This window comes from Conger conger, chromosome 1, assembly GCF_963514075.1.
Source record: "Conger conger chromosome 1, fConCon1.1, whole genome shotgun sequence".
NCBI lineage: Eukaryota > Metazoa > Chordata > Actinopteri > Anguilliformes > Congridae > Conger > Conger conger.
In genome coordinates this window covers 87,867,606-87,880,849 of record NC_083760.1, presented here as the reverse complement: position 1 = coordinate 87,880,849, position 13,244 = coordinate 87,867,606, and the positions used below count along the sequence as shown (strand labels likewise).

Sequence of the window (13,244 nt, the reverse complement as noted above, 5' to 3'; positions counted from 1 at the left end):
ATCACATCGCGAGACGACGCTTAAAGCGAGCCAGCACATTCGAGTCTGGCACATACTGGGCCAGTTCACACTGATGACGCTAACGCAGCGCTAATGCGTCATGTCCCAGACACTCTCTGTCTCAGACACGACACAGGGGTGAGACTGATGTGACAAACCAGCGTAAAGGCAAAAAAGACAAAGTACTACTTTGCCAGTACTACATCTTGGAGTCTGTGGACCTCCAGATAAAAGTACTGTGATTTTGGAGAGGCTAATTTGCAGCTTGTTGCATACTTTGTAGGGAACAGAGATGACCTCGGAGATATGGCCCCATGTCACCCCAGGGAAGGGCTGTGCTTGGGACATCTCCAAGCTCCCTTGTAAAAGCGATAACAATCTCAGTGGGACTCACCTGGTTAAATAAAGGAGAAATAAAATAATAATAATAAAAAAATGACCTATAACCCTGTGCTTGCTAGCTTGGAGACTGGACTGGACTGGACGCTGATAATGGAACAAAGTGAAGGGGGTCAATAAAAAGGCCCAGGAAGCAATACAATATATTGTGATTTGTTATAACTATGAATAAAGGCTTTCAGATTAGTATAGGCCTACGAAAAACAATGAGAACATTCTTTAGTGACGGCCTCACCATTGACGGGATCTACGGTACACACTCAGTTCCATACATTTGAATGACGCGTGGAAATACCGCGGCAAAATTTTTACCGATTCAAGATATATCGTAAAAGTAGAATGGAGAAAGTCTGACATCTAACAACAGGGACTCTATAATTACCTTTAAATACGGGCGAGTGTATAATAAAGCGTTTATTGATTGCACTACACTTTAGCCACTAATACATTTTTGCTTATGGCATAAACATAGGCTCAAATGTGACCATTAATCGTCTATTGACAATGTGGCTTTAAATGTTAATTTAGATTTTATTGTAAGCTCTCCCTTGATTTAATTAAATGTTATCCAATATAACGCTAAACAGAAATATTTGTTTACGGTATAACTTAACCTATAGCCTACTGCAATCTTTAATACTGAAACTGTAGACTAGGCATGAACTCAATTGAACCCCCCCCCCCCCCCCCCCCCCGTAGAACAGAATGCTAGTGTTGCCCCTGGGTATAGGCGGTTTATTTTTATATGCATCCGAATATGTAGATCGTTATTTATAACGGTTCAAAAAACTGCAACGCACAGTAAACGCATTAGTACAGCAACTGAGCCTTACGCCACGGTGAATCGGCGAGCGTACTTTAGTGAATGAATAAGGCCAGTGGTATTCCTGTGTGTACAAATGATCAGTGGACTCTTGGAGTGAGAGAGATAGAGATAGATAGAGGGAGAGAGAGGGTGAGGGTGAGAGAGAGAGCGAGAGCGAGCGAGAGAGAGAGAGAGAGAGAGAGAGAGAGAGAGAGAGAGAGGAGGGTTATGGGTAAAGAAGGCTGTGTCTGCGTGTTGATGTCAGAGAGAGGACTTGCATTGGGTATGGAGGACCGAAAAAGCCAGTTAGCCACGGCAACTGACACAATATAGAAACAAATTATAGCAACAAAAAGTTACAGTGAGGCGATATAGCATCGATACACATATGTATGAACTGTAGCCGAAGAGAACTGGCTGGATTGGTTTCAAGAATACGACATTCTTCACTAAATATTTCCCCGTTGGAGAGGATGCGGGAGGAATGTACCCTTTATTTGCGGGGGACAGAAAATGATTGGATTGTGAACACTGCTGGTTGTTTGTGAACAGGAAAATTTGAAATTGAGGAGAGGCAGTCCGCGGCGCTCAAAAAAGAGGAGGGGAGGGAGACGAAGAAAACGCCCTGTTGCTGAATCCCTCACTAAACATTAGGGTTAACTTTATCGCGCCATCGAAAACACCCGTCACACAAATGGATATGGATTGGGAAGTTTAATACTTTATTGACAAAGGGACTCTTCGTACACTAACGGAGATTGTGGAAGTGTCGGTTTTTATTTTTCCGGGATTGTTCCCCCCCCCCCCCTCTTCTCTCTTTGCCTGGACATAAGCGAGTCCGAAGTAATTTCAGAGGGAGGCGAATCGGAGGCGGCTTAGGCCCACGGGCACGGCGGTGGAACAAAAAGCCTGTTTTTGAACCATCTTCATGTGAACTCATCTTTTAAAAAAAGGGTTATCCTGCATTCTGTACAGAAAAGGACACCGATAAACTGTTAAAGATGTCGACGGGAGCAGAAAGACGGCTTGAAAACCGGCTGAAAAAACTGGAAGCCATGATCAGAGATCCGAGGTCCGCGATAAACTTGGAAAGTTTACTGGTAAGTTAGCAGCAATATTTTTTTCAAAATGAATATTTAATAAGACCCTGCGCGTATCTATGCTGCCTGATAGAGTGCGGTGGTGGCGGTCGACACATCGCGCTCACCACCAGGACATGTTTTCAACAAAAATTAAACAAATCTTTTTTATTTTTTTCATTTTTAATAATTAAAAGATCATGTCGCGTAAGCATGATCTGTGGCGGTTTTGTAATTTACAGTGGTTCTGTGGATTATGTATGTGTGAATTACACAGCTCAGCATATTTTTCCCGATCAGATAACGGCGCACATGCAGGCATCGTTCCCTGTCTTTCGCCCCCTTTCCTGTGAAAACGATGAACACTATTCCGCCGCACAAGCGGTATCCGCTGGATTCACATCTAAATTCTTACATGCAGTTTTTTTTATTTTTTTTATTTCGTTGACTTTGGAAGCTGCTGCGGTGTTCGGTTTCAAAACATACAATTCTTCCCGAAGCCATTTTCTTTCATCTCGCCTTTTTTGTGTGTGTGTCGAGCAAAACTCATTTGTCTGTAAAAAAAAAAAGAAAAAAAAGAAAAAAAAAAGAAAAGAAAATGTCACGTGGGATACCTGAAACTTAACTTGGCCAGGTAGCTGTCAAAAGGAACATTGCGGGTTGGAGCGCTACAACACACACACACACACACACACACACACACACACACACACACACACACACACACACATACACTCTGGCGTAATGATCATGTCAGATTATTGGCAGAGGCGACAACACGGCGGTCTGGCAGAACTGTCAGAGCAAGCAGGTTAACTGCCAATAACGCCGCTGACGCGCCATGGGCAGTTTATGTTAACTCCGTCACAGCTCAGGAATGCCAGGTTGAAACGCGCCCGGGCCGCTTAATGGTTTTTCTTCGCCATATTCTCGTCCTGCGATTCTGCGTGGGAGCTTTGGCGGCTGCTGCACGTCGGAGCTTTCCTCCACCTGTCATTTTTCAGTTCGACAATGAATGTGTACTGCACTTTGGAGGAAAATGTTTGAAGCGTATAGAACTGGTTGCAGCGTCGTAACGGTGTCGACTGCGAACGAACAGAGAGGGATTTCCCAGCTATCTTATGAAATGCGCAGTTTAAAAAAAAAAAAAAAATTCCCTGGAATGAGCGGGAGAGATCAGGAGTGAATCGTAGCGGTTAGGAGCGCGTGGGAGTGAGCACACTGTGTATCCTCGACACTTCCCCTCTCCGACCATTTTTAGACGGATGTTCTGTGCTGTAGCCCCCCCCCTCCGAATGTGCTAAACTGAAGTGGACCGTGGAGGGCAATCCCAGCCAGACTCTCGACCCACAGTAAAATGCCCCACCCTGGGCTACCCCTCCTTTCGACCACCCACTTGTGGCTGCTTGGGTCAGGGGACTGTACTGGCTTTATTCTCAATAACGTGTTCATCCGGACTCTCCGAACTGACTTTTCACCTTTTTGTTGTTATTGTTCATGTGAAGAGGTGGTGATTCCAGAGTTTTGTGCCCCTTGCAGGAGAGAACCTGGTGCACCCTCCTGCTACTTTCTTAAATCCTGTTTCCACTGGTCTGTGCCATGCTGAGCCAGGCTGAACTGGGCCAAACTACGCTGGGACCCGGTGACAAGGCCTCGTCTCTTGGCTTGTAACTCAATACAATAGATGACATAATAATTTTATATTGCAAAAAAAAAACGTGAATAATGATAAGACCCACAGAAAAATAAAACGTTTACTGGACGAGCATAAAAAAAAAGTTGGCCGTGTTTTGTCGTAACCATGGTTGTGAGTTGTGTAATCTACAAGCATGTTTTACAAGAGGCCTGACCTTTCCGTCATACATTCTTAAACTTCAAGTAGTTGTCAACTGTTACAGCTGTCTTGCAGCTGCATAGCTGGAGGGGAGGGGGGAGTAGGGGGGGGGCAGTTTGACACAAGCGCATGCTTTGCGGGGCGGTTTTGGACATTTTTGCGGTCTCATGGTGCAGTAACTTAAATTTATACAGTAGCTGCACGTTGTAGTAATATTGACACAGAGCGCGTTCTCCATCCTGAGGGCCTTGAAGCTGTTCTCGCTGCATCCGCAATGCTAACCGCTAGCCGTGCCCCTGTCTGGGGCCTTAACTTGGCCCACCTTCCGCGTCCCGGTCACGTGCCTTAGCCACCGCGCTACAGGCTACCCCCCCCAAAATATTTAGGGGGGGGGGGGGGGGTGTAGCCTGGAGCCTGGAGCGCAGGGGCTGAGGTAAATGGCTGGGACCCCGGAAGGTTAGCGGTTCAAGCCCAGGGTGACGCCGTGATAAGATCTGCACAGCTGTCGGGGGCCCTTGAGCAAGGCCCTTAACCCCCACACTGCTCCCTGGGTGCTCCACTGTAACTAGGACAGGGGGGTCAAATGCGGGGCAGATTACCCCACGATGTCCAATGAAGTTTATATTTAGGTAAACTCTATTGATCGTTCGGCTCTCTGAAATATAATTTGGGGGGGGGGGGGGGGGGGGACTCTACAGCCCCCCCCCTTCACCGAGCTCTCTCCCTCCCAAATTTTTCAGTGGGCCTTTGTTACCCGCCTCGTCATGGAAAAATGTTTTGTGCTGATGTGCCCTTCGGACCGGCAGGCTATTTTAGTTTTTCTGCTCCATTACCTTTATTACCTTTATTACCTATTTACCTGGAGCCCCCCCCCCCCCCCCAGGCCTGCGCTTTGATGGGAAATCCTCCCCAGTGGAGTGATTCAGACAGGGAGGAGGGAAAAGGCCTTTTTGTATGTTTATGGCCCTTTTTTTTTTCTCGTTCACCCAGATTTGGCTGTACCCCAGTTGGTTTTATGTTTTTTCTGGGGTTTTTTTTATGGTACATTTTTTGTCAGGGTTCGGTGGTTTACAGGGTTACCTCATTGCTGGTGGACTCTTGTTTTTCCTCTGTTTTCTTTCTACATGAAGGGAGAATGAGCAGTCCCTCAGTGACACACATTTCTGATGGACCAGGCTTCATATTTGGTCCCTAACTTGCCCTGTCAGTGAGTTAGACGGGGTTCGTAAGCTTCCAGCCATTTTGGCCCATGATAGGTGGACCCCATTCAGTCATTCAGACCCTGTCGCCTGTCCCTGTGTTTTGGGCTGGAGTTTGTCTAGTCTCTTGGTCCCTAAGTGAGCTATCGAGGGGTGGAAACTGTCCCGTGACTCAGTCCATGAGGTGCCCTCTGTTGCTGGGTCCCTGTCCCTGTCTGAGGGGGACGTCCCACAGATAACCCATTCCTTTACCTGCGGTTCCACTGTTTACTGGGGCCTGGCTTGGATGCACCAAGGCCTGAGCCTCCCTTTTGCTTTTTTCATAGCCTGAGATTGGGTGAGTAGTGAGTGAGTAGGCCTAAATCTGTAATTAAAGCCCCCCCCCTGCTTTCCCACCAGGCCGGCTGGTTGTCCTGACTCTCCTGATTTTTATCATGTAGTATGGGGCTAAATGTGTGGTTGTGGCTTTGAGTGTAGTTACCATGGCTACATCACTGGGGATTGTTCGGTTCAGTTGCTGCTTTTTTTCATGGCATCTAGGGAGGCAGTGTTCTCTTGTACATATTTTCTTTGGCCTAAAATGGCAACAAGTCTGTTTTTTTTTTTTGTTTTTTTGTTCTTGGTTTGGAAGCCTTCAAAATGTAGTGTAGTGCCAGCTTTGATGGGCTTTTTCCTGAAAACAAATAACATCGGGCCTAGAATGCAACCCAAACCCCGAACCGTTTCCTCTGGTCTAGTGATGTCCGGCTGAGGCGAGCCTACTTCTTACATGGCCGCATCGCGCAAGGATAACTCTGGGGCTCGAGTCGGAAGGACGGTCTTATCCCCACACGCGCTCGTAATGCGGGGTGAATGTATGGTCAGCGTTGATGTGGACAGTGCGATCCTCAGCCGGGCCTTCGCGCCTTTAGCCCTGGCCACAGTCCGCTCATTCTGCCCTCTGAGTCACAGGGCCTCATTCACATATTTTTCTCCACCACTGGAAGTATGAAATGGCAGCTTTCCAAAATGCACATTTGACGTGCATCACAATATCGCCCGCCTGGTATGTTGCTTGAGAGCGAGGGAGAGAGAGAGAGAGAGAGAGAGAGGGAGGGAGGGAGAGAGAGGGGGAGAGAGAGGGAGGGAGGGGGAGAGGGAGGGAGGGGGGAGAGGGAGGGAGGGGGAGAGAGAGGGAGGGAGGGAGAGAGAGGGGGAGAGGGAGGGAGAGAGAGGGAGAGAGGGAGAGAGAGAGAGAGAGAGATGTGCCCTGAAATATGCAGGAAATTGTCTTTTGTACGATGTGTCTCTCACCACTGTCCCACGCAGAACGGCGTGTGTTAGGCGGCGCGGTTTGCCTTGCGATGATTTATGGCGCTCTCCTCGCTGGTCGGATGTGTGAGAATGTGGGGAGTGCTGGGTCGGTGTGAGGCCGAGCGAGCTCCAGGGTTTTGGATCGGATCCGACCGGCGCCAGCTGTGGCCGGCAGCCCTGCGGGGGGCGACGCGTACCGGGCTTTGTGCGGCCCGGGGGGATATTCGGGGCTTTGTGCGGCCCGGGGGGATATTCGGGGGGGATCCGGTCGCTGGGGTTTGCGGTGTTCGTTGCTGTGATGGCTGTCCGGGCTGCTGTGGCTCGCTCTCTGCACACGGGTATGATTGGGTCTCCTCCACCCCTACGCTGTGTCTGTGTCTGTGTCTGTGTCTGTGTCTGTGTCTGTGTCTGTATCTGTGTCTGTGTCTGTGTCTGTGGCTGTGGCTGTGGCTGTGTCTGTGGCTGTGGCTGTGGCTCGCTCTCTGCACACGGGTATGATTGGGTCTCCTCCACCCCTACGCTGTGTCTGTGTCTGTGTCTGTGTCTGTGTCTGTGTCTGTGGCTGTGGCTCGCTCTCTGCACACGGGTATGATTGGGTCTCCTCCACCCCTACGCTGTGTCTGTGTCTGTGTCTGTGTCTGTGTCTGTGTCTGTGTCTGTGGCTGTGGCTGTGGCTGTGGCTGTGGCTTGTGGCTGTGAATTGAGCCAGGCTGGCTGGCTCTGCGTGTTTAATATGAGAACTCTGGGTCATCTTCATCCTTCATCCTTCAGAGTCATCAGCCGGGAGCTTATTTGAGCTTTTACGTAGTTTCGCGAATCGGACGTTCCAAATTCGGGTGCGATTTATTTTATTATTTTAAAATAGTGTAAACACGTTTTTTCTGTTTGTGGTTTTCATAGCTGAAATTACTTGGGACAACTGTGTCACCTGTCAGTTTTAATAGTTTTAATTGTAAGGCATGTTGTAGGCCCCAAGGTCTAACAATTAAAATGAGCCTGCTTTGCTAACTCTGGCACATTTACTGGAATGTTATTAATGTGCATTCACCTTGCCAAATAAACCAATACATTAAAATGAATTTCACCCGTGTTGGAGTTACTCATCTATTTTAATTTTGTCGGGTGTGATGACAGTTACACAAGTCTGGTGCTGTGGGGTTAATCCATCATGTCCCCACTGTATTTCGATAATGGCTTCAGGCCCCCAGTAGTTCAGAAGAAAATAGAAGTTTTTCTTTTTTCTTCTTCTTCTTCTTCTTTCCCCCAAGGTAAGTTTGCTGCCACTTCAGGCATTGAAGTTTTGTCTTGGTCTCGTGTAAGTGTGTCAGTAATGATGTGTTGGTGTGCTGTGGAAATGAACGGTAATTGCTAGGTACTGTAGCCATTGCGGCTCATTCGCACATTTAGTTTCTTAAAGATGTGCTTTTATATTTCAACTTGCCACATTATTATTATTATATAGACCCGTTTTCTCCGCGCGTGTGTCTCCTCTGTCCTTTCTCATAAGTACTGGTTCCTTTGTGCACGGTTTAGGGTCTCCTTAGAGCGGTTTAACCGGGTCTGTTTTGGATAGACGTCCGCGGTCTCTCTGTACATTTTCATGCATTTTTCATGAAGCGTGATGTCACCGCATATACGTGCTGTCGTCTGCGTGTCAGGCATTATTAAGCTTCGGCAGGAAGTGTCAATAATTAATGGCGTTTGGTGTTTGCTTTAGTCGAGAAAACCCATGTTGTTTTTCTTTTAACCGTCTAACAGTAGACCATGTCCCCCCTCTACCTTGGTGAAATCCACGAAGCCGGAATATGCTTCACGGTATAGTGCTGTATACTCTGGCAAAACCACCCCCCCAGAGCGAGCCAGAGACAACAGTGGCAATAATAAAACCCCGTGGAGGCCTTTTAGGAAAAATCCTTGGGCGGAATCTGTATCTGGATTGTGTTTTTCTACCAGTAAAATTTAGCCTAGCTTTTTTTTGGGCTTAGGTTTGTATGTGCTTTGGCTGTATGGCCAAGCTCATGTTCACACTTGTGTATGTGAACGGAAATTCTGTCTTTTCTGTTGCTTAATATGTGAAAGTGTAGTCGAGGGTCGAGTGCTGGTTCTTTCACACTGGCCAGCAGACGTGCTCTCGTTAACTGGATTAATGTACCAAGTGTGCTTTCTGGTTCAGCCTTATACCTTAGTTTCATCATTGTTGGGTACAAAAACTCATGTGAGTGTATGTGATGAGACCGATTAGAAAAAGGTCTTAATCTGTGATCCCCACGTCTCTGATCAGAAATAATTTAAATAATGGTAGCTGGAGACATTTTGAAGTTTGGCTTGCTTCTGTGTGTTCTATGGTGTTGTGAAATGGTGAAACAGGATGTGTGTTTGCAATATCTCTGTGCAGAAACATAATATTACAGTTTCAGAATAGAAGCTCCAGCTCATAGCCCTCCAATCACAGAAGCTTCAGCACACAGCCCACCCAATCACAGAAGCTTCAGCACACAGCCCACCCAATCACAGAAGCATCAGCTCACAGCTCACGAATCACAGAAGCTTCAGCACATAGCCCACCCAATCATAGAAGCTTCAGCACATAGCCCACCCAATCACAGAAGCTTCAGCACACAGCTCACCCAATCACAGAAGCTTCAGCTCATAGCCCACCCAATCACAGAAGCTTCAGCACACAGCCCACCCAATCACAGAAGCTTCAGCACACAGCTCACCAAATCACAGAAGCTTCAGCACACAGCTCACCAAATCACAGAAGCTTCAGCACATAGCCCACCCAATCACAGAAGCTTCAGCACACAGCTCACCCAATCACAGAAGCTTCAGCTCATAGCCCACCCAATCACAGAAGCTTCAGCACACAGCTCACCCAATCACAGAAGCATCAGCACACGGCTCACGAATCACAGAAGCTTCAGCACATAGCCCTCCAATCACAGAAGCTTCAGCACATAGCCCACCCAATCACAGAAGCTTCAGCACACAGCTCACCCAATCACAGAAGCATCAGCACACAGCTCACGAATCACAGAAGCTTCAGCACATAGCCCACCCAATCACAGAAGCTTCAGCACACAGCCCACCCAATCACAGGAGCTTCAGCACAGCTCGCCCAATCACAGTAGCCGAACGTGACCCAGAGCGGGGTGCTTGGCCGGGACCCTGCAGGGATGGAGCTGATTTAAGGAGGCCAGCTTTTCCCCCGGCGTACTGCTGCATCAGCGCCGGTCTGCAGGTGCTGTGGTCGTCACCTGAGAGCCTCAGACGGGGACCCAGAACGAGCTCAGGGTGTTAAAATTGTCTTCACAGATTTATTAAAATCTGTCCAGATTCCTCGAAGAAGAAGAAGTGGGGGAAAAAACCTGTCTCGTTTTGATATCGACTTGTTTACAGATTGAATAGCTTCGTAGGAGTCCTGTGTGGGCAGGCATATTGAGTGGAGAGGGGGCTGTGATTGCGTGTCTGTGCCCCACGCCTCAAATGTAGTTATATGGTTTTTGTTGAACTCGGGATATTCTAGCTGCCAACCGCGGCTTGCTAGCTGATGTGTTCAAGTTCGTTGACGTATTCTTCGAGGGTTCAAATTACTCTGATTCGGAACTGTACTTTCCTCTAGGGTCCTCATCACACTTTATTTTTATTTGTGAGCACAATAAGACAACAATAGAAGTACAAAGCAAAGAATAAAACAAATTGTGTAGGTGAGATAAAAACCCCATGGGGGATTATAAAGGCATCTCACCCGAACAGATTATGCAAGCAATAATAAAACAAAAATGAAACAAGTCATTATAATGTAACATCAGATAAAATAATACAAGACATGATAAAAAAAAAAAGCTAAAAAAATAATATGTACAGACAAATGCATATATACGGTATGTGCGCTATACCTGTACACAAAAATCGACCGGAAAAACCAAAAGGTATTACACAGCAGAGGTACTCCACTGTCCACATACAACATTTTAGGCACCACAGTCATGCCTTCTTGAAAGACAAAAAAAGAAACGAAAGCACTTTTTTCGATTTGCACTCTGTTGTACATCGCTCTGGATAAAAGCATCTGCTAAATATGGTAAATGGTCGGCATTTATCTAGCGCCCTTTATCCAAACGCTGTACAATTGATGCTTCTCATTCACCCATTCATACACACACTCGCACACCGACGGCGATTGGCTGTCATGCAAGGCCCCGACCAGCTCGTCAGGAGCATTTGGGGGTTAGGTGTCTTGCTCAGGGACACTTCGACACAGCCCGGGCGGGGGATCGAACCCGGCAACCCTCCGACTGCCAGACGACTGCTCTTACTGCCTGAGCCATGTCGCCCTGTATGTAATACTGTTTGTAATGTAATGTAATGTAGGATAACCTTTCAGCAGAAAGGACCCGGGATGCTCCAGATGCTAGGCGTCGCATAAGAACTTCACCTCACGGTTGTAGGCCGGCCGCAGGTCCCGGGGACGGACTCCGGAGGCCAGCGTTCAGCGGGAGATTAGGCGCTCCGCAGGCCGTACCTCGGAGCTGTCCCGCCAGCCGCGGCGCTGAACTGCATCATGGGGGCTCTGCCGGCGGCCTCGTCCGCGCCCGCTGTGTTCGACACGCCCCTGTCCGCAGGGTCCTGGCACGCGCGGCTGGGATTCCACAGTGCCCTGTCTGCGCCCCCTGAGGGTTTGGCACGACCTGCTCCCCCCTGAGGAGAGAGACGCTCTGAGATGGGTCACTGCTCTCTGTGTGTGTGTGTGTGTGTGTCTGTGTGGGTGTGTGTCTGTGTGGGTGTGGGTGTGGGTGTGTGTCTGTGTCTGTGTGTCTGTGTGACTGTGTGTCTGTGTGGGTATGTGTCTGTGTGGGTGTGTGTCTGTGTGGGTGTGTGTCTGTGTGGGTGTGGGTGTGGGTGTGTGTCTGTGTCTGTGTGTCTGTGTGACTGTGTGTCTGTGTGTCTGTGTGTCTGTGTGGGTGTGTGGGTGTGTGTGTGTGTGTGTGTGTGTGTGTCTGTGTGTGTCTGTGTGTGTCTGTGTGTGTCTGTGTGGGTGTGTGTCTGTGTGGGTGTGTGTCTGTGTGGGTGTGTGTGTGTGTGTGTGTGTGTGTGTGTGTGTGTGTGTGTGTGTGGGTGGGTGTGTGTCTGTGTGTGTCTGTGTGGGTGTGTGTCTGTGTGTCTGTGTGTCTGTGTGTCTGTGTGTCTGTGTGTCTGTGTGGGTGTGTGGGTGTGTGTCTGTGTGTGTCTGTGTGTGTCTGTGTGTCTCTGTGTGTCTCTGTGTCTCTGTGTGTGTCTGTGTGTGTGTCTGTGTGTGTGTGCGTGCTCTCTGAGGGTTTGGCAGGGCCTGCTCCCCTGAGGAGAGAGACGGTCTGAGACGGGAAGCTGCTGTCTGCTCAGAGAACGGGCGAATAATGACAGCTGCTGCTGGGTGTGTGTGTGTGTGTGTGTGTGTGTGTGTGTGTGTGTGTGTGTGTGTGTGTGTGTGTGTGTGTGTGTGTGTGTGTGTGTGTGTGTGTGTGTGTGTGTGTGTGTGTGTGTGTGTGTGTGTGTGTGTGTGTGTGACTGTGTCTGTGTCTCTGTGTGTGACTGTGTCTGTGTCTCTGTGTGTGACTGTGTCTGTGTCTCTGTGTGTGTGTGTGTGTCTGTCTGTGTGTGTGTGTCTGCACATTGCGTTACTGTGTCTGCGGGTGTGTGCATCTGTGTGAATCAGCAGACTGTGAGTGCGTAGTGTGTCACATTCTTCTATCCTCATGGGGACAGTTTTCTTGGGTCACGGGGGTGCTGCTGGGATTGGGTGGCTGGGCTCAGGAGTACCCTGCTGTGTGAGTGAAAGGGAACACCCCTCTCATATAGGTGCACAGGTGCCAGTGTGGGACAGGGCCAGTGTGTTTTTTAAATGGTTACTTTCTGTTAGGCAGACAACAGGGCACAAAGCGTGAAGTCCTGCATAGCTGAAAGTGTCAGTCTTACTTACTGAAGTGACTGACTGTTACTGGGCGGAGGTCCAATGTCAGTTCAGGGATTTGAGTGTGTGAAATCTTCACCCAGCATTAGTGTATTTCTGCACATACGTGTGTGTGTGTGTGTGTGTGTGTGTGTGTGTGTGTGTGTGTGCACATACGTGTGTGTGCACGTACATGTATGAGAGTGTGTGTGTGTGTGTGTGTGTGTGTGTGTGCGCGCGCTTCTGCATGTGCTTGTGTTTGCACGTGTGTGTGTGTGCACATGCATGCATGAGTGTGTGCGTGCGTGCGTGCGTGCGTGAGTGCGTGCGTGCGTGCGTGAGTGCGTGCGTGAGTGCGTGCTCTCTGAGGGTTTGGCAGGGCCTGCTCCCCTGAGGAGAGAGACGGTCTGAGACGGGAAGCTGCTGTCTGCTCAGAGAACGTGTGTGTGCGCGCGCGCGTTTGTGCACGTGTGTGTGTGCACGTGTGTGTGTGCACATGCGCGTTTGTGTGAGTGTGTGAGTGTGTGAGTGTGTGAGTGTGTACGTACGTACATGCATGTGTGCGTGTGCGTGTGCGTGTGCGTGTGCTGGATGCCGGTGGTCTGTTTCGGTCCCCAGCAGTGAGTGGCAGCTCTCAGCTCTATTAAAATTCCTCTGTCACTTTCCATCTGAGCTTCCTCCAAACCCCAAACCCCAAACCCCCGCC

The 13,244-nt window shown here is 48.9% G+C and overlaps 1 protein-coding gene across 4 annotated transcripts in view; it reads left to right on the top strand.

The window, feature by feature from the left end:
- Positions 1-1,442: 1,442 nt before the first annotated feature.
- The window catches only part of rock2a (rho-associated, coiled-coil containing protein kinase 2a), a 74,786-nt gene continuing 62,984 nt past the window's right edge, over positions 1,443-13,244 (top strand). For all 4 annotated transcript variants that reach the window (XM_061244144.1, XM_061244135.1, XM_061244124.1 and 1 more), the window contains exon 1: positions 1,443-2,304. In XM_061244144.1, coding sequence (XP_061100128.1) covers positions 2,206-2,304 — 99 coding nt within the window. In that variant the 5' untranslated portion in view covers positions 1,443-2,205. The remainder of the gene's footprint in view (positions 2,305-13,244) is intronic.